The sequence below is a fragment of the Melospiza melodia genome, chromosome 4 (assembly GCF_035770615.1).
Source record: "Melospiza melodia melodia isolate bMelMel2 chromosome 4, bMelMel2.pri, whole genome shotgun sequence".
NCBI classification, from domain to species: domain Eukaryota; kingdom Metazoa; phylum Chordata; class Aves; order Passeriformes; family Passerellidae; genus Melospiza; species Melospiza melodia.
Genome location: NC_086197.1, coordinates 96,071,852 through 96,093,854, shown reverse-complemented (window position 1 = coordinate 96,093,854; position 22,003 = coordinate 96,071,852). Strand labels below are relative to the sequence as shown.

The 22,003-nt window shown below is 41.7% G+C and overlaps 1 protein-coding gene across 13 annotated transcripts in view; it reads right to left on the bottom strand.

The window, feature by feature from the left end:
* Positions 1-21,043, bottom strand: part of PLEKHA5 (pleckstrin homology domain containing A5) — a 156,845-nt gene extending 135,802 nt beyond the window's left edge. For 4 of the 13 annotated variants that reach the window (XM_063155662.1, XM_063155665.1, XM_063155670.1 and 1 more), the window contains exons 1-3: positions 20,932-21,024; positions 20,709-20,785; positions 17,878-17,935 (exon numbers count right to left, since the gene is read on the bottom strand). In XM_063155662.1, the coding sequence (XP_063011732.1) occupies positions 17,878-17,935; positions 20,709-20,785; positions 20,932-21,020 (224 nt within the window). In that variant the 5' untranslated portion in view covers positions 21,021-21,024. Of the gene's footprint in view, positions 1-11,367; positions 11,475-17,877; positions 17,936-20,708; positions 20,786-20,931 lie in introns of those variants that run through there. The other 9 variants (XR_010027642.1, XM_063155673.1, XM_063155661.1 and 6 more) reach the window with 6 other exon arrangements.
* Positions 21,044-22,003: the final 960 nt, after the last annotated feature.

The following is a 22,003-nucleotide window of genomic DNA, read 5'->3' as shown; positions in this document are numbered from 1 at the left end:
TAGGAAGATCAGTGAGATTTCCATGTTTACATAGTTTATTTTCAAAACAAGCTAAAGCCAAAACATCACTATAAGCAAACTATTAAGTCTTCCCATGCAGCCACGCTTTGTGCACACACAGCACCCATCAAAGCTTCAGTGATAAGATACAGTCCGAGATATTCTGCAAGAGCTTCTCTGAGTACCTGCAGCACCATAATTAAAGCAACATTCCTCCCACTGACTCCTGGCCAATTAAAATGTATTCCCTGGTGATGAATGCCGCTCTCCAGAGCTGCTGGAGCAGCCTGGAGGCACACAGCAGGGCTGGGATCAGCAGCAAACACCTGGCACAGGTGGGGTGCACAGCGATGCCTTGTGTGCTGTTTGCTGGCTTTCTAGGACGAAATTATGAATTTGACTCCATGTTCTTAGAAGGTTAATTTATTATATTATGATATTCTATTCTATTATAGAATGCTAAACTAAAAATACACTAAAGCATAGAGCAAGGATATAGGGTAAAATGATGAAAAACTGGTGACTCTCTTTTATAGAGCCCTAGACAGCTTGACTGTGATTGGTCATTAAGTTAAAACAATTCACATGTGGGATAAACAATTTCCAACCACATTCTAAAGCACCAAAACACAGGAAAAGTAAATCAGATAATTGTTGTTTTCATTTTTCTCTGAGGCTTCTCAGCTTCCCAGGAGAAAATCCTGGGCAAAGAGATTTTTCCAGAAAATATCACAGTAACAGCCTTGCTTTGGCCATTACAAGATTCACAAGTGGGCTACCAAATAAAAGGAGTGAGCAGAGGGTTCCATGGCTACATGTGGAAACACTTTCCCCCTGTTTTCAGCCACTTTCCTGAACAACAGAGATTTCTTTCAGACCTTGGGATCACCTGAAACAAGAGCCAGCTCTCCTTGATTTGTGATTCCTCCTGGCACCTCTCCTATTGGAATATACAGCAAATCTGTTCCTCACTTGCCTTTCTACCATTTCTAACCTTGGAGACTTGCACTCTGAGCCCTCAGTGAGGTATTCCAGGCATTCCCCAAATGAAGCTCTTCCATCTCTGAGCGCCCCTGTCAAGCTTCTCTGTGCCTCCAGTTCCATTCTATCACTTTCCTGTTAAACCAGTACTACTATAGCCTACAACTCTGCTCCTATTTCTAGACATGCTGAACTGGAACAATATTATTTCAGATGTCAGGTCTTTAAAAATTCCACTTTTCCAGCTGCAACTTGATTTCAAGAAGTCTGTTTTCTCAAGGCCACAGTTTCTGCTTCTTCTCCTAAATGGAAGTGATAAAATATAATCCAAATATCAATAGATTACATTTTTTTTCCTATCCTGAGGGCATGCAATTCTGCCAATTCATAAGCTTAGCATCATGAAGATATCAGTCGAATTTGAGCAAGTAGTGCTGCCTTTCAAATAGAAAAGGGAAGTCTTGTTAAAAAGAGCCAGAAATCCTGGCATGAAAAGGTCAGTGAAAAGCAGTGGTGTTGTGACAAAAAAGAGCACACCTAAAAATCAAAAAGAATTATCTCCTCTGTATTTTCCATATGAAATTATTAAAATAATCCCATTCTCCTAAATAGCTTAGGACTCTCTAAGCATTAGAAATACCAGTAAGACAACAAATTGATAAAGTTGCATGTAACTTTTTTTTAAATGCATATCCACTCAAGAAGCAACATTTGCTCCAAGTTTATTTTAGTAAAGTGGAAATAAAGGATTCAATTAAGATACTGGCTCAAAAGGAGACATAAAGAGGTAAAAAAAAACCAAAAAAGCAACATCAAAAAACCCCAAACAACCAACTTATCCAACTTTGGAAAGTCATCACTAAAATTTAGGACCTGGTGGCTCCATAAGCTGAAGTGATAAAATAGCATATATTATCCGCAGATTGCCTTTGTAGAGGTTCAGATCACGTCAGGAAACAAAAAAAAGCAAGGTGTTATTTAACTCCAAGTTAAATTTTAATTTTAGTGCCCTCTTCACAAAAATCTGTACCACAATTCGCAAGAGTTGGGATATATTTGAAAATCTTTGAAAGTCTGAAAGAACATTGAGTTTGTACTCCTCTGTACTGTGTGTTACTGCTGAATTCAGTATTCACCTTGACACACTTGAAGTGAGAGGGCAGTTTTCTTCCTGGTTATCTTAAATAAGAAACAGATTGTTATATTTTGTTTAATTTATTATTTAAAGAAACCAGTGGTAAAATCTGCAAGGAAAGGGATTTCAATGTTCAAGTTGGTACCTAAAGAATGAAAACTACATGTCAGCTAAAAAGAGGAAAAACCTTGAACCAGTATTAACACTACACAGATGTGCTTTTTTTGGTTATTAGCTTAATTTTGAAAAGTCCCTCTCCCCAGGCAAATGAAAAAAAAAATTACAAGAAAACAATTAAGTACTCAAAATGAGCAAGTATATAGAGGAAAAAACATTTACCAAAATAAATTCTCTATAGAATGCCATTATACATCTCTTTTTTTTTTTAATGCTGACTACCTATACAGGGTAACCAAGAAAATATTTTAATTGGCCTCTACCTTCATATTCTTCCACCTATTCATCTTGCACCACAAAGAAAACCTTTAATCTGGTTTTGTGGCAAAATAACGTCCGACAAACATATGGTTAATTTTAGTTAGATAAAAAATGCTTTAAAAGGGAGAGCTCAGCCATGTAAAATATTTAACATGAACCACTTCAGCTGCCTCGGAACAGGGTACAAAGACACAAAAACTCTTGATGAATTCACACTATTCAGTTCATCTGCTGCCAAGACAGGTCACATCTTGAAAACACTGCAGTTCTCCTCAGCCCAAAGGAAGCAGCTCCTGTATGTAAATTCCTGTCCTAATTTCATGTAGGGTGTTCATCACTCTCCCCTCAGCTGCCAGGACTGCACATCAATCCTGCTCCTGAGCATTTGGAGAAATAACCTTTCTTGTAAATATTTTCTTTGCTCCATTGAAAATTTTATTTTGAAGAAATGTGTCCATTCAGAGGGATGCTGCCTGTTCTCACAGAGCTCCCTTTTAACTGCTGTAACTCACAAAATCTTTACATCCCTACAGCTGCTGATGCACATCAGCCCTTACTCTGTACCATTATCTTCTTTTGGGACTTGCACCTCCCCAGCTTTTCATGAGTCAGTTTTCCCCAAATTATTACCCTGGCCATTACCACAGCATCAGGTGAATCATAAAGCAGGAACACTGGAAGGGGGTACGGCAAATTACTGAAAACAAAATCCCAGCTTCAAAGACCCTTCCACACACAATATTTATATACTGTTCTTTACTATGCCTTGAGCAAGTAAATATATATATATATATATATATTAAATATCCAAGTATAGCTTACAAACTAGCAATGGTCTTGTATAATTTTGGTGGTCAAAACAATCACCAAAACAGCAATCAGAAATAGCTCAAAGCAATGTCACCACAGAGCTCTAGAATTAACATTTCCATGGTATTTTGGGCAAAACATGGTATAAAGAGCATGAAAAGCTGAGATGCTTTGAAAAGTGAACAAACATGAGCAGTGGTTTTGTACACAAATTATAAAAAAAAGATTAAAAACACAGTCAACCCAAGGTAGTATATTATGGAAATGTATTATGAAATTACATTCTTCTCCATTCCCACTTCTTTTGAGTGCTGAGTGCTAAGAATGTACCATTATGTGGAATTTAGTCAGGCAATTTTTTTTTTTTGCTTTATCATTTCAATACATAACTTGGAAAGCAACCAGTGAAATAGCACAATTTATCTCTAAAAATAAGACCAGAGATTTTAGTGGCTCTTGATTATGTTTTCCTTACAAGGATTCTTTACAGAAAAGTACAATTTTCAGTTTAGAGCCCTGATAATTACTGCCTGTGGGAATAAAGCAAATTATTTTTTCCACAGCAACATAATTTCCTGTAACTTTAATTTTTACATGATAATATTCCAGTGGTTGCTCAGACATAAGACTTTACTGTCTATGGTGTGATCAGGATTTGAAACAATTATCTGTGCTCAGTTTAATCTTTCCCATCCAAAAAAAAAGTTAGATTTATAGTTATTAAAAAACTGTGTATGAAGAAAGAGTATTTGCCAATAAGCTCCACATAATTTTAGGGCTGGTAACAAATTTGGATTCAATTATTTAAGGTGACAAAATCTAACAGATGCCACCTGTAAGTGCGCCTGGAGCAGAGGTGCTGCAGCCACCTTCCTGCAGGTGACAACTTACTCCCAAAACTCAGAATCCATCTTCAGTGACTGGGAAAAGCTTAATGCACAGAAAAGGGGTGCAGAGAAATGCTGAAATGCAGATGTCAGAGCTGCCCGTGGTTTGCAGAGAGGCAGCACTGCAGAGGTGACACTCCAAAGTCACCCCAAGTGGCTCAGGGGCATGCTGAGGAAACCACTGCTGCTCTCAGAGTGGTTTGTTCTCACTCAGCAATGGGATGAAACAGTGTCTTACAGGGCACAGAGCTGTGCAAAGGACAGCAGAGGCAACCACCCTTTTCTACTGAAATAAAAACCAAATATCAGCACTTTTTCTCAAGTCTTAATGGTGCACAGGGATGCTATGTTTAATCATCACACCTCATGAGGAAGAATCGTTTAACACTTCAAAAAAAGCTTCTAAAAAAGACCAGTGTTCTACTTGATTGAAAAAAAAAAAAGAAACCCAAACAAACCCTACATTCCCTTGTAGACATCTCAGCCAGCAATATTGGATCCTTCCCAAAATAAATGCTGGGGTTATAGAATTGGAGCAGGAAAAGCAGTGATACCATGATGAGCCCAATGGACATTGTGCGCTTCATTCAGGCAGCTGCAGAACCCAAACCAGAACCAATCCAGATGGTGAAATGAGGCACTTACTGGTGTTTAAAACACCCTTAATCCCTGACTTTAGAAATTCAACAGCATTGCTACAAAGTGCTGTAAAAAACAAACAATGAAACCTCACAAATCACAGCTAGTCACATGCCAGACTTCTTGCCATCCTGCTGATGAAATTCCCATCATTTTCAAATGGACTTTGGGAATGACTATTATGTCATTACATAAAGAACAACAAAAAAACCCCACACGTACATTCTGTTATTAAGTTAAAAAATTGCTTTTCATTTTATTTTAAAAGAATATAACTGATAAATGAGCTGTTCCTACTCCTTCACAGCCTGAGTTTTTACTTGAATATTTTAAGGAATGGCCTCCTAGCAAACAGGCGTTTATTCTTTTCATTTTTAGAGAGAAAATGTATGAAATGTTCATCTACCAAATAAATTATTTCTAGTAAAAAATGCTGCCCAATGGCACAAAACTAAGCATTAATAAAGCTGTTCAAGGAATGCATTTTAGTTCTATTCTTGAAATATAGTTTTACACTCCATAATACATTCATCTTTGCTTCAGAATGAGTATTTCATAATGGATTCATTTGAACTTAACATTACTTTGCTTACATGAAAGCCACTAAGACTGTTCATTTTAAAATCTGTTTTATTCTCTGTTCAGCATTGTAGTTTTTCATCAATAGCTCTAATAGGTATTTCCAATACCCACTTTAATCCACTGAGAAAATCAAAGTGTAGCATTCAATAACCAAGTATTCCTTCATCTGAGCATCATGAAGTTTCCCAGACAAAACCATGAAAATTTACCAGGAACATAACAAAAACATTGTGAAGCAGTAGGGACTTATCTAACAACCACAACACTGTTTATCTCCTCAGAAAAATAAAACAGCTTTGATTTTTAAAGAAAGCAAACATTCCCTGACCACAAGCTGTATTTTTCTGTTGTCATTTCACAGTGACATTACCATGACATCTCAAGAGACCTGCAGAAAGAATTGGTCTTGCCATGGCATGGCCAACAGAAAATACCAAAGAACAACGCAACTCCTGGCTTGTCTATAAATATTCAGAGGTTATTTTCTTCTAATTTCATCAATTAGATGGATTCTTCCCCAGACTAACACCAGCCAGTCTTTCACAGACAACAGTCTGAAAGACAAATAGAGCTAAAATATTTCAATTTACTGACAGCAGCCCTACACAGCAAAAGCCCCTCGAGTCCAGTTGTTAATCTCTGCTTCCTTCCCCTCCTGGTAAAACGAGAAGTTCTGGTCCCTAGCAGCACACAGATGCAAGCAATTCAAACCATCACACGGCAAATTAAAGAGCATCACTGAGCTGAAGGGATCACAGGGAGCAATTCTCCCTCCAAAGCATGGCCAGCAGGTTGTTTGAAGCACAGCCGAAAATCATCAAGAGCAATTTGTCTTTGCTGTGCCATGTGAGTTTACCCCTGCCCATTCTTTTCCAGGCAGAAAGGGAAGAGTGAAGGAGGTGAGGGGAAACAAGAGGAAGGGATGGGCTGAAGATTTTATTTGCAGCACACTGGTTGAACGCTTCAGTGTCACTGTATTAAATATGTTGCAGGGCAGCATGCAAAAACATTCACCTCTTTGTCATTTATAGAAATAAATCAAGTAATCTAATCCATCAGTGTACAGAGAGGTTTCTAACATATCTGTTAATTACCACAATTCTAGTGAGTAGTCCCTAGTGCACACTTTTTCCCACTAATGTGAAAGAGTAAGCTTAATTAAAGTAAAAAAAAAATCCGTAAAGCTTAATATATAATTCAAAGTCTTGACTTTTCAACATTTAGCAGTGTATCCTGAGCAGGTTTTAATTTTGACTGAATAGCAGAAAATCCTGCTGGGTTCATTTCAGGCTGCAGGCATTTGATACTGCACTGACCTCGCAGTATTTACATTCCCCTTAGGAAAATCTGGCATGCAGTCCAACTGGGGAAGATCATGTCTAACACTCCTTGAGCTACCAGTGCTAGAAGCAAGCAGAGTAACAGTGAAAATAGTAGGGTGAACAATAAGGGCATGTATACAGAAATAAAATAAAAAGGAAGAGAAAGAGAAGGTCAAACAGCAGAAGAGAAGAACTGGAGACAAAGAGTTGGAGACAGTTGTTTTTCTGATATAAATAAATCCCTATTCTTTTTTTTTCCAAGCCAGTGGTGCAGAGAGGCTTTTAGACTATTAAAAAACCAAATTATTTCAGCTCAAGGAAAATAAACTGATCAGAAGATTTGAAATATTCGCCTCTGATCAAAACAAAGTAACAGCTGCCAACTGCAGCTTTGTCTGCATTGCATTTGATTTTTTGTTGTGGTTGACATATCTATGTCAAATTTGGACAGAAAAAACCCCAAACCATAAAATCCTCCATAAACTCTGCTTTGACCATTTACTCCACAGTCCTAATAGAGACACTCGGTGAACCCAGCTGTTAAATCAAATCCAAAACCTATTCACCTCCAGTCATTACAATTCAGGTCCCCACTGCTGCAAAGAAATTAGGTAGGAATACAAGAGCCAATTTTCCACAAATTCTACTCCAATTTTTCTCAGACCATCTTCAAACGAGTGAAACATTTTGTTTGTTCTTTACAGATTCACTCTGCCAGCAACATAATCTCCTGTATACCAAGCCTGGTGAAAGTGTATGAGACACACAGGTTCTGAAACAGTGCCAGATTCATTTCTTCACCTCCTTGAAAAAATAAATAAAAGCCTTAAGTTACCAGAAGAAAACTCTGTTTACAATTGTGCAAGGCAGTTTTTCAAGGAAAATAATAAAAGCAAGAACTCTTGTCTAAGCTAATGATTGCAATACTTGACAAAAACGATGGAACCTTCAATCCTCATTAAAAGTTTGAGAAGTCTCTGTCTGCACTAATGACTTTAAAACAACATCACTAAAAGTCAGAAAGAAAAAACAACTCCATTACCGAGCAAAAGACTTCGTCCCCCTCTTCTTTTAAGACCTGATAATTCCAACTCCTCAGCCTGATGCAATCTTTGCTTAAATCATCGAGGGCTGCGAAACACAGCAAACCCCACTTAGAGCCTAATAGGACACCAGCACTTTAATCAACAGACTCTACTTATGTCTCACTACCTTTTCAGCAACTAAATAGCAAGATTTTCAAGGAACTTACATATCAGAAACTCCAAAGTGTTTTGAGACAGCAGGCACCCAAACAAAAGATTCTAATGAACAGGATAAAACACTGGTATTTGAATTGCTGAATTTGATAGCACTTTTTGTTGTTTTGAACCGCAAAACGAGCAATCAGAGGCACCAGAAATCCCGAATTTCTTGTTAGACAGGTTTGGCACTCTCACCTGAAGCTGGATGAAAACCACAGAGTGAGCTCAACTCTGAAGCACACTGCAAAGTGTCTAGCTTAGAATGCAAGAATAAGGAGCACTTCAGGAAAAGGGGCAAATTTTTATTATATTTTGAAAGTGAAGCAAAATGCAAATATTCCAGGCAAGAAACTTGGGAGTGGGTGGTCTGCAGAAGAGGAATAAAGAACAATGTGCTCTGTATATGTATGTGAGCATATATATGTAAGAAATAAACACTAGTGGTAACAGGAAAACCAAAAGGATAACCTTTCATTAAATTTGCATTTAAACAGATATCACTTTACCATACTACCAGGCATCACTCATCTAAATAATTCTAAAATGTCACCTTTTATGCTCTTCACTATGAACTGTGTAATATATTCAGCTAGAAAAGTAGGCAAATTTAATGGTTTTGTTGTCAGTTTATCTGCTCTTAAGAACAAAAACCTTTCCTTAAACCCTCCTCTTTGTGACAATCACTACAGAGAAAGTTTAAATCTGGGAAACTCTAAATTCAGTTTACAGGAAAAAACCCTTTCATTTAGTTATTGAATTGTCAGACAGACAGGAGCTGCAGATAAAGAAATCCAAGGCTCAGTACAGGGGAAATAAAACACCTTTGGCAGCAGTGTTGGCACAGCTCACACCCTGCTTCCTTCCACAGCACTCCAAGGTAAGGCGGATGAAGAGACCTTGCAGACTGCAGGATTGCCAGCTCATTTCTACCTGGAGCTGAGCAACAGGAGGGGCACAGGCAGGAGCCAAGGCTGCCTGGCAGGGATCAGGACATCCTGCTGCACTGCCCAGGGATGGGTGTAAGAAACCCCAACCCAGGGCTTTTAACAGACCACAAACTCCACACACACAGCCCAAGACTCCCATTGCTGAGTGTAAATATTCAGGCTCCCAAACTCTTCCAGGTCACAAGAGATTCACAGAAATTCACAGAAAGACCAGGTTGGAAGAGACCTTCACGATCATTGAGTCCAACCCAGCCCCAACACCTCAACTAAACCCTGGCACCCAGTGCCACATCCAGGCTTTGTTAATGCACCCAGGGATGGGGACTCCAGCACCTCCCTGGGCAGAACATTCCAGAACTTTATCACTCTTTCTGTAAAAAAAGTTTTTCCTAATTTCCAGCCTGTATTTCCCTTGGTGCAGCTGGAGGCTGTGTGCTCTGGCTGTGTCAGTGCTGCTGCAGACAGAGCCCAGCCCCAGCTGAGCACAGGCACCTCTCAGGAGCTGTGAGAGTGATGATGGGGGCAGCCCCGAGTCTCCTTTTCTGCAGGCTGAGCACCCCCAGCTCCCTCAGGGGCTCCCCACAGGGTTTGTGTTCCCAGCCCCTCTCCAGCCTCATTGTCCCCTCTGGATGTGCTCAGTGTCCCAAGGTCCTTCCCAACCTGAGGGGCCAGAGCTGGACACAGCACTCAGGTGTGCCCTCAGCAGGGACAGGGACAGAATGGCCTCCCTGCTCCTGCTGGCCATCCATTGCAGGACAAAAAAGACGTTAACATTTGTGTGCTTTAACAACCGAAAACATTTCAATGTTTCAGACCAGGTAAGCAAACTGATACCCACATCAAGCAGAGAAGATCTGAGTTTGTACCACAAGAGAGATTTCAGATCAGAACAGATGACATGAATATCTAATGAGGTTTAGCTTGCATCATTCTTCTGATTAAAATTCATCATTAAAATGAACACTTGCTCTTACGACATTGATTGCTCAAACATGCATTTTTGTTTGCAAATTTCTTTTTCAGCCTTTGCATCAAACCTTCCAAAAGATTTCAATCACAGAGTTTTATATTCATCTAGAGGATTTTCCTTGTTCATCAAAAAATACAAAAGTAACCCTACAAAACGGTGTGAACATAATCTAAAATCCACACCAAAACTCTCCCCCTACAGTCTTGGCCATGAGGAAACCAAGTTCCCCTTTGAGGCACTCAAGTAAATCAGATTAAAAGGTTTTCTTCTTCACCATAAGCATTTCAGAGCACCATGTGTTTATTCCTGTTGCTCACAAAATTTTATTTCAAAGACAGATTTCTGTCCTTTTTATAAGCCAAGTTCATTGAAAAAATTTAAAGATTATACATCACATGTTTTTACTCATCTCAAAAATAGATTCTCAGAAATGATAAATGTTACAGGCATTGGTCAGCAGCTGCATAATCTGCAGGATTTAATAAAAAATAAGGAATAAAACAAAAAATCCAGAATGACAGAATTTTGCTAGTAATACAGCTCAGAAAATAATCCAAAGCTGTGTTTTTGCAGGATTTGTGCAATTACAGTATCCTGCTTATTCAGTGAGTAGTAAACATGATAAAAGCTTCCAGGAAATACTGGAATGGAAAGATGGCATTTGAAATTGGAACTTTCATCAGGCATTTTTGTTTTCAAACACCTCTTTTAACTAGGACCTCTCTTGCCTGGTCTGACACACTGAAACATTTCCAGTGAATAAAGCACAAAATTTGTTTTTAAAGCACTTGTTTCTATTAAACATGATTTCTAATAGATTCTGGAAGAAGAAGAAGCAGGGAGCCAATTTTAAAGGTTAGGTTGCTTGGCAATATACCCTTCCTTAAAAATAATTGTTCTTACTACATCACACTGGAGAAAGCCATGAAGAACTAAGTTTGTGGAGCCTCCTGAATATGGAGAAGTCTTTTTAATTGTTTATATAAAGCTTCAACACAGTCACAGGCCACACAGGCATTCCAAATACTGTCTTAAAAGCCTTTTTTCCTCTACCCACAATTTCAAACAAGCATTCAATTCAAGTTTCATAGATCTGGAGCAGAAAGATGCAACTTCACAACCAACCATACAACCAGACCTTCCTGGTTGTATGCTCTGCCCTGGGAAGCAGAGTTTCACTGCAGTGCCTCTACTGACAAGTTCTCATCCCCAAATTTCTGCTTTTGATGGTGGCTCCTCATGCAGCTTCTCCCCCCTTCAACATCACTGCCAGAGAACCCATTCCCCCATTCCTCTCAACCAAATGCAAGAGAACTGCAAGGCATGGTTATCTCACACATCCCAAAGCAAGAAGGCAAGGGAGGAGGGAGAGAGAGGGAAGGGAAAGAGTTTAAATTTAGTTATTTACTTACTGAAACCCAGAAAAGAACACACACGCAGGCACCACTGCTGGCAGAAATCCCAGCAGTCAGGGCTGTGGAGCTTTGCTTCCAGCAAGGATTTCTTTGCCTGGAGCTCCACAGGAGCCTTCTCTCCCTCTCACACAGGAGAGAACTCAGGAGTGCTCTGCACTGCCAGCCCAGCCTATCTCAGCTTTAATGCAAGTGTAATTCATTAGAATAGGAGCTGGGGTAACATAAACATGTGCAGGAAAAACAGGCTTGGTGCAACACCACAACAGACACCAGGTCTGATCAGCACACCAAAACTCTGTCAGACCACAGGGATTAAAAAAAAAAAAAAAGTGGGTGCAACTCCTTTAAAGCAAAAGCAGGACATAAAAGGCACCAGGTGGAATCTGGACCCGTGAAAGTTCTAACAAACATTAGTGTAATGTATAACAATAGAAGTGAGGTGTTTTTGGAAGTGTCCCTCAGCTCCAGGTGCTGCAGGATATGGGTACCACGATGGGGAGAAGAAAAAGAACCTGTGCAGCACCCAGACACAACAGGAAGGTGAAACAGCCCCAAAACCATTTTTAAGAAGGCACATGAATTATTTTTTTTGCAAAGAGGGGAGGATTTGTGGAAAAAAAAAAAGGTACCACTGCATTTATTAAACATTGCAGCAACCACCTACATGTAAGTTTTGATTGATAGCATTTCCTTTGCTTTTTGCCATCCTTCACACATGGTGAATACCAAAAATGAAAGACCATGTAAGGATTCGCTTCACTGTAGTAAATGTAGAGCATATCGACTTGATCTGCTATTAGTACCTAATCACCAAAAGAGACCAAAGCTAAGGAAAAGATCCTTCCACTTCAAAAACAAGGTACTAAAGCTGCAGGCCAATTTACTAATTTGGTCACAAATATCAAAAAAGTTTGAGTGTCTTCAACATCTTTCTCATGGACTTCAGTATTTCATGCAACTACTTATGTAGAGGTATTTTTGTGGTTTTAAATAATTATTCATTAATTCTTACAAGTGTTGAAAAACTTGGTAATGATTAAAAAAAATCAGTAAGCTCCTTCATGCTTTCAAGTCTTTGTCAGTGAAACTGAAGATTTAAGGTATTGCCCAATTTAGAAACACACTTCAGGAAAGAGACAGCTCAAAATATCAACCACAGACGTCACAGGCAAAAAGAGCCTTTAGAAGCAGAGCAATTCCTAACACTCACATTTGATATTCCACCTCCCAGCCTGACTTAGAAACAGACTCCCCAGCCAGGGATAATGGGCCCTCCCAGACCTGCACACGAGTCAGACAACTTGTTTGTGCAGGGTGAACTTTTGCCACCCTTCCCTCTGGGAGAAATCCCATTAAGTTTGCTCCTAGGAAATCAGCTCCCAACTCCTTTTCCTGACTGCTCCCCTCTGCCTGGTTGTCTCTCCTTTCCTCCTGCAATTCTGCCCACCCTTTCAGCCTTCTCCTGCAGCCCAGCACTACCTACAGCCCAGTCCTTCCCCATCCAAGCCATCAGAAGATGCTTTTTGGATGCAGTCCCACCTCTGCTCTGACCCACACCCATTTCTTTTCCTGTGCCTAGAATCCTTCCACCTCCACACCCAGCTCCAGCTCCGTGGTATTTTTGGTTCTTGGAATATTTCAGTGGAAGAAAGAAGCAAATGTTCAAACAGATAATAAATGTGCAGGCACTCCCCAGAAAAAGTTCTCCTCATCTGAACAGCTTTGCTCACTACAAAAGGCACAAGGTAGCTTGTTGCTAAGTCCCAGTTCTCACATACACCATTATTTGACCTACAGGTCTCACCATATGAGAAAAAGAATTAAGTTTATTCTTCATTTTAGTAAAATAAAGGTTAGAGGTAAAAAGAAAAGAACTGAACTTCTGGGAGCAATACTGCAATTCTTATTCTTGGAGAAAAACAGTTTGATCTGTTCGTATTTTTCTCAAATTGCATTTTTTCTTTTCAAGAAAGGGCTTTTCTGCAAACACCACTGGCTGTTTGATTTTTCTGGAGAAAGTCTCAGCTGAATGGGAAGGGATCTTTAGAATGCACATAAAAGACAAAGGTTCAAACGAAAGCTGAATTCTCAATGAGCACAGGTTTATTTTAGTAAACAATAGAAACTCGGGGCGGAATGAGATCTTATCCCTTTTAATCACTTAATAAATTTTTCTTGCCTTCCCAATTTTCAAGCTACATGTCTACAATAAACAAACCTGAGCTGAGAAAAAAGTCTCTATAAAAACACACAAAACCTCTATTTGATGCAACAGTGAATTCACCTTGGCTTTGGCCAGGCTTTGCCAATGCCTCAATTCAGCCAGCAACAGGCAAAAACTATTCTGATAAACACAGAAAAAAGTAAACTTCAAGAGAAACCCCCAAAAATTAAACTTCAACCCTCTTGATTCTTTGAGCTTTTAAGCACTTTTGCAGTCAGCTTTTGTACTGCCCAAAAAGTGTCAGTCCTATAGCAAAGTTAAGAAAAATCAAATTCTAACATGCAAACAGCTTACCTAAAAGTACTTCTGTAGAAACCAACCTTGGCAAAGTGATGCAAAATTCCACAAGTATCATCTTTAGATTGATTTTTAAAACAACCTTATTTCATAAATTAGTAATTTAAATAATACAATCCTTGTTTGAAAAGATAAATCATATTTTCAAAATTGAACATATATTTAGAACTACTGCAATGAGCACCAAAAATGCAAGAAAAGTTAAATAAATGCCTGACTTTAGATCACTGGGTCATTTTCACAAATTATAAGGGTTCTCAAACACATGCATAAATGCACACACACATTTATGTCATTTTATGGTCCTCAAACCCAGTGCTTTGGTGCCTAAAGATTATGAAGCCATCACCAAGTCCTAAAAACATCAAGTTGGAAATTCTCAATGTTCTTACCAGGTGAGGAGTCTGAGCCCCATGACCAGGTGTACCTTCTCTACTGAGAAGTATCATAATGGGTTTTTCCTGTGGGGTCCTTTTCCTCAGGCACTTATAAATAACATAAATAGCTTAAGCTTCCCATACTACCATCCAGCTTAGATGTGTTTTGGGAAAAAAGCCCTTAACTTTTCAGAGTGCACAATACACTCAGCACAAGTAACCAGTCCAGTGAAGGACCCTAAGCAGGACAAAAGAAAATTAGCAAGTTTGCTGCTATTTTCAAGCCTCGGGAGTTTTGTTTCATAATACAGAAGATTCAATACTTAACTGATGTTGTAATTGAATGCTATCAGTCCTACAGCCAAGGGCCCTATATTCTGGGTAAAAGTTTAGTTATTTCAGTAAAGTTTACTGCTAGAGCTCCCCACAAGTGCCAAAGAAGGTATGTCAGTGCACAGGTCTGATGTAAAGTCAAATCCCGATTTCTCACCCTGAAAGAGACAAAACCCCTAAACAATGTACCCACTCTCGTGAGAGCACACAAGGTATCCCAGCATTGCACATTTTTTAACTCCAAATAACAACGGACGCCTTTTGTGATTCGAGTTTACCAGAGGTGAGTGAGGAGGATGTGGGGAAATGATTCTGTCATTAGCAAATATTCTACTGCTCAAAAACCCCAGAAAAAATAACATGCCAAAAAGGTCAAAGTCCTAGCTAGCATCAACTTACTATGACAACCCTACACCAGCAGAAAACCACAGTATGCAAAGGGAACAACTCCTTATCTGTCCCTGTTTAAGTGTATCTTTCCACTTTAAAACTAGAACAAATTCAATGCCACGGGAGAAGAAAAAAACGTGTAAAATAGTCACTGTTTGGTATTTACTTATTCTGAAACCGAGTGCACACATCCCAAGAAAAATACAGTGTCCTTTGAAAAGAATCACATTTCAGTGCAGTCTGTATACTGAGTCATTTGTTTGAAATGCCAGTGCAAGGAATGTTAAGATTTAGCTGACGATTATCTCCTCGACATTATCCCAATTTGATTATACAGTGTTTACTACATCAAAGCCAAAAAAAAAGCACAGTAATAGATTCAGCAACACACCCACTTGGAACACTGAAGACCTATTATTAAAGAACCAGAAGAATAATTTTCAAAAGGTTTTTATTTTCAAACACAGTCTAGCATAAGATCTTACCATAAAGGAAGGTTGTTAAACATTTCTATTCAACCCACATATTTGAAGCTGTGCCTCAGAAGTTAGGTCAAATTATTTATGTGATCAGGAAACTTGACTGCCCTTCTTGTCTAACCCTGACTGGACACAGGAATCCAACAGACAGGTTCCAGTGGCTGAAGCACCAAGAGCATGACATTAACATTCATCTCCTCCTAACTCATATGGAACATAAAGCAATATGTTTCTTTCAGACCTAACCACAAGCAAGCTTTCAATATTTATAGTTTTGCCATGGTTTTATTACACTGCAATTGACATAACAAACACTAATATTCAGCAAATCAGTACACCCAAATGAGCAGGTTATGGTTAAAAATCCACACATGGAGGTGTTTGCATGGCAGGAGGTCACAACAGCCAGTGCTGTCTGCCCCTCACGCAGAATCCCCACAGTAGTTAAAATTCAGACAACCAGAATTATTGTAATCAGCACATCACCCCGAGCTGCAGTGCCTAGGATTAGAAGACAGTGATTATAACGTTGTCTTCGTTAGCTCTCACATCCTCTCTAGCACCAGCAGGGCTGAATGTGAGACAGCTTTAAAAGGAGAAGCTATCACTGGGCAGGAATTCAAATTCAGCCCGAGACTCCACACAGCAAACCAGTATTTAACTAAGGATGCCAAACTGGTCAGGCCACGTGAACCTTTCAGCAGGCCTGACAGCACCAGCCCTGCTATCCTCCTACATCTGTCAAATCCCACAGAAGTGTTTGTGAAACGTGTTTCCAAAGACAGCTCAACTTCCAAACACAAACTGAGCTATTTGATGCTGGCTACCAGCAAAACAATCAGCTCCAGGTGCATCCTCACAGTTATGGTAACACCTTGAACACAAGATCTTGGAAGGACAAGGGTACACAAGCAACCTAGCACTCAGTCAGTCTCTCCAGAAGAGCTCTACAACAGCTGTTCACACACTTGTTTATTCCAGGAGAACTCAAGTTCCTATTTTCCAGTTCCTACAGCTGGCCAACACACTGTTCATAAGCATATTCTACACGAAAAGGTTCCATCTCAAAGTCTAAAAGAATTTTTTTTCACATTGTATACACACACAAACACAGCTTTCTTTAATTCTCACTTGTCTTCATTTAACAATCTGCACAGAACTCCAGAGGTAAATTTCTCAATGGATCCCTGTCCTCAGTCTGGTGGATTTCTTGTCAATGCCTACTCAGTGCTCCCACAATGTCAACTGCAAGAAGGCAGAATGGAAGAGAAAAACAAACATGCTGCTCATCAACAAACAATCTGCCCTCCTAGACAGCACAGCACCTATTCTGGTCAGATTTTTTGAAAGCATTATGCTTCAATATATGTTTTTAAAGTTTGTTTAGGACCAAATCAAACGCACTCATATAAAATAAACCATGAAGCACACATATAACATCCTCCTTACACTGTCTGCAAAGCATCTGACACAGAGCAGCAACCTTGCGCTCAACACTGCAACACAGAAAACCTACCTGCAGCCTATAAACTCTATCTGTAACCTTCACTCAAAAAGTTACCACACTAATGACATTTTTAATTTAAAGACAGCAAACCAAACACACAGTGCAGTGAGCAAAAACTCCTGAATAAACTGAGAAAAGCCTGTGAATTGTTAAACAGAAGAAAAAGATGCAAATTAACCAAATATACATAGGTGCCACTTAAAAATTTTCCAGGTGAGGATGGTCTAACTATCTGGAGAGGAAAAGCCTGTAAGAAGCTTGTACAGATCCAACCAATACACCCTCTGGACTTCTATACAAGAGCTTGATTTTCATTTCTCTCATTCAAAAAGACAATACACACAATAAGGCTACCATAGTGAACGTGCTCCTCAAAACGTACTAAAACTAGAACAAAAAAAAAAAAAAAAAAAAAAAGAGGAAATCAATGCTAGAAGCAGGAGGTCTGCAAAGAAAATGGCCAAATTAAACCTTCAGCATGGCTTTAAACCATGCAATTAGAGAACAGGGCTGAAACCAAGACTCTTCTCCCAGTGATGAAGTAAGATCTTGCCTTTGTGAAAGCATTAATGGTACAAGAGGGTACACACACAAATGTCAAGCAAACAGAAAAATGCAAGGTTTTCTTGGCTTGCGAGGACATTTGTTGCTAGATGGTTACATTCACAGCAGAAACTGCACTTGAATCTGCATCCTCTAACATCCTGAATTAGCACAAACAGTCAAGAAATTGTTTCAGCTGTGCAGAATTCAGTAAATAAAGGACTAGATGTCCTATGAAAATTTAAATGCTCCTTTTGGATTTATAGCACAGTTTCAGTATGGAAAGCATTCAGAATTACAGCAACATTTACACAAACGAATTGAAAATTATAGTATTGTGACAAACATTCAACTTACTTTACATAATATCTTGCACCTTCAAAAGTATAGGCTTCCTCCCAACCTGTGGGTAAGTCTGGAAAACAAGCAGCAAAACATTCCAATTACCTTTTGAAATGAGAAATGATGCTAGCCATCCTGCTCTACTCCCTAACACCAAGGTAGTTAAAACACTGTGTCTGATTTCTCATGTTGAAACCTTCAGTCCCAGAAACAAGGATTTCAGAATTGACTCACCAGACTGCCTAAGTGTGAATTCTGTAAGCCAAGAGAAGCTACACACCTGAAAACCTGATTGGGGTTTCTGGTTCTCAAACAGTAACAAGGATGGTTTAAGTGTGCCCTCGTTTAATGCTCCTTCCTTTGCCCAGGACTCAGGGTCATCCCCAGATCTCCCTGCCTTGAACCTCAGCAGCACCAGCTCGCCTGGCAGGCAGAGATCTGAACAAAAACCCATCTAACTGAGCTGCGTGCAAGCCACAAGCTCCTTAAGAGGCACGATATCAACTGCACCACAGAGCATTAGCATTGTATTAGCATAATTCCACCACTGTTGTGACTAACAAGCGCTCCTGCAGTGTTTACAACTCTGCTGCATTTTACATGAAAATCGTTTTCCATGTAAATCTAGTGGAGGATGTGGGTGCATCTCTTCCTTTCCATTGCCACTCTTAAGAGTCAGGAGTCCAGATATAAAAAAACCCCATAACACTAATGGTCAAAATTTCAGTTTCCTGATGTGACGGAAGCTCTGGAGATGTTTGGCACCTTAAAAGTTTGCCCCCATCAATAAAAATAATGATTGATACGTAGTGCTCTCCCATTGAATTATAAAAGCAAGAATGCATTTCCTAAAGAAAAAAAAAATCAGGCTGGGTTATGTGGTGGTTTTTATCCTCCTCAATACTTATTTGCTCTGGCTTCTTTTTTTCTTCACTCCCATCTTTCTGCAGAACAAAAATCAAGGTGTCTTTCGATAACGGCACGGGGCAAAGTACAGCAAACAGGAAGTCTCTCCAGCAGAAGTATTTATGGCTGCTCCAAGAACTTTGCAAAAAATACCCTTCCAGTGGTGAATAGCTCAAAGAATAAAAAGCACTTCCATCCATAATGGAGGACAAAGCTTTCCTCACCGTCTAGAACATGTCTCACAGAATTATTCAACAGAGAGCTTTACAATAATATACATCTGCAAAAGAAGTGCCATTCACTCAAAATTTGTATCTTAAGAGGAGATGTATTCTGAACATATTTTGACTAGGTTCCAGAACAATGGTCAGAGCAAAGGAAGAGATAAACCCCAGAATAATACTGTTTGATTATATCTGTGTATGGAGAGGTTCATTAACATACACATGAATGAGGAAAACTCCAGGAATAGATTTTGGTTTTAAACACTTTGGTATCTGACTGATGAACTGTGGTCAGTGTATCCAAGGTCATGCCTCAGCCAAGTTTAATTTATCTGATGATGACTCTGCCCTGTTACACACAATACTCCAGACACCCAAAAGCAAACTGCATTTCCTTTAGAAGGCACTTAACAGCAGAAACAAATGAGACACTTGGAAAATTACTGGGAAATCATCATCAGTCAACAGGGACAGTGGGAATAGCTTAAAAAAAGAATTAATACTCAGCTAATGCCGGTGTTGAACAAGAAAAGCACTTCACACACATCTGCCCCCATGCATGCTGCTGTATTTGAAGGCCACTTTCTCAATCTGAGCACTGAGAGCAGGAGCAAGAGGAGCCTGATAGCAATCAGTAGTTCCATTTCCCAGCATTAAATGACTTCTTACAAACAACAGAACCTTCGCTGCAAATCAAACTGCAGGGTTCTAATAGCCAGAAACCTGTGGTTTTTAAACTATTCCCAACTCGAAAACAAAAAAAAAAAAAAAAAAAGAAAGGCTGCCTGCAGTTTTCTAAAAGGCTATTTCTGATTCCTGAATGCATAAGTATTAACCAAACATGAAAAGCAAATAATCTGATACAGATGAATTCACTTGCAGATTATTTCCCCGTGATTATCCAAGTGCTTGTACACATGAAAACAACTGCACGTATTACTACACTCCACCACCTCCCAGCGGCATATGCAGCCTGTGTGCAGCTCCAGCAGCCAAGAGTTTGGCTCCGGGTCTCCGGAGTGTCTGCTGTAAATCCTCCTCCTCCAGCACCTCCTGCTGATACTTCTCCAGAGTGGAACAAACAGCAGAAGCAAAGATTCCACCCTCCTCCCTTCCAAGTTATTTCTAATGTTTCAAGCCCTTTTTCCTCCTACCTATTCCACCTCTCCCAGTCACTTGGAAACCACACAGACTCTCAGCCTGGATGCAAGCGCGGGGAGAAAAAAGGGTTTCTAGGTGACTAGCGAAATCAGCCCCCTACATTTCTAGTACACCTATCGTGGTTAAATCTAGGCACTGCTGGAAATAGAAATACGATGAGTGGTTTCGTGCTAAACTGGGGAAGGATGCTGTGCAGGTGGATAACCGGGGTAGCCAGCGAGGAGCACGAGAGGAACGAGGCGGTCTCTAATGGTAACTACACAGGCTCGCAGGGGTGATACAAGGCAACGAAGGGAGAGCGGAGACAGATACATTACACAGGCACAACTCGGGGGCAGGGGGAGAGAGAAGGCGCCTGGAGAAGCTGGCCAGCACGCTGGGCATGCAGGGCGGCACGGCGACCGCGGCGCGGCTCAGCCCGCGGGGAACAACTGCGCGAAGTGCGGGCAAAGCGCGACCGGGACCCGTCCCGGGGGGCTGCGGGGAGCGGGGCTGAGCCCGGCGGGGCAGGGGCGGCCGAGCCGGGGCTCCGGGCAGGGCTCCGGGCTGTCCTACCTGCGCTGCGGCGGTGCCCGGTGATCACGGCCTCGCCGGTGAGCGGGTGCAGCCAGGTCGTGCTCTTCGCCTCTTCGCTGCGGGGACGGACACACGGACCGAGTCAGGCAGGCGCAGCCCCGCCGCCCCCTGCTCTCCCCCTCCTCCCATTCCCTCTCCTTCCCTTCGCCGCACGCCCCTCCCGGCCCGGCCCCGCTCCCCTCCTGGCCGGCCCCGCGCTCACTTGATGAAGAAGACGCGGCCGCCCTGGCTGATCCCGTAACTCCAGCTGCCGGGCAGCGCCCGCAGCCGCTCGGCGCTCAGCTCCGCCATGGCCGAGCCGCCGCAGCCGGGGAGAGCCGGGCACAGCCGAGGGGAGCGCGGGCGGGGGGGAGGCGCGGGCACGAGCGGCGAGCGCGTCCCCGCCGCCGCCAACACCTTGGGGAGGGGAGGGGAGGGCGCAGCGCCCGCCCCGCCCCGCCCCGCCGCGGGGGCGCGCGGGCCGCGGGGGCGCGCTCGGCCGGCGGGGGCGGGTTCCGGCGGGCGGGGATGGAGGGAGCGCCGTGAGGCGGCCGGGCCGTCCCGCGGGGACGGGGGCGGGATCCGATGTGCAGCGGCCGTGCCGCGGCCAGGGAGGCAGGGACGGAGCGGGGCGGCCGCGCCCGGCCCGAGCGCCGCGCCGAGATCGCTCCCCCGGCTCCAAGATCGCTCCCCCGGCCCCGCTCGTTCGCCCCGGCCCCGCGATCGTTCTCCCCGCAGCGCTGCGATCTCCCAAATGCTCGGCTCCACCGCTAGCAGATCCCTGATCGCGTCCGTAAGGACAAAGGAAATTGAAAGTTTTGTCCTATTTCCTCCCCCGGTGAACGCGCTCTTCTCACACCCTCCGCTTCGGGCGTTTTTGGAATTGCTTATGGAAAATAAATTTGTGATTTCTTTGTAATTTCTTATTTTAGTCCTCAGAGTGTAAAGGGATGGCATGTTTTCCCCGTCATGCAAACCGCCCTGTGCGTGTTTTGTGCCCCTATTCCAGAGGAGGTCTGGGATGTGTCGTGGGTGTGTGTGTCAGTGTTCCAGGGGGGTGGCAGCGATCCAGGTAGAATCCCCGGCTGCAGAAATGACTCTCTGTGCCAGTGTGTGTAGTTTAATTCACGCGAGTAATCCGATTGCATGTCCATTTATGCACAGCCATCCAGGCCTTCGGTGCAAGTTTCACATGACAAATGTCAATTTCTAAAGCTGTGCCGTGGCCGTGATATTTCTAAGAGAAACCTTGCCTTGCAAAACCACTTTCTGAATAAGCACTGGAGCTGGGAAGT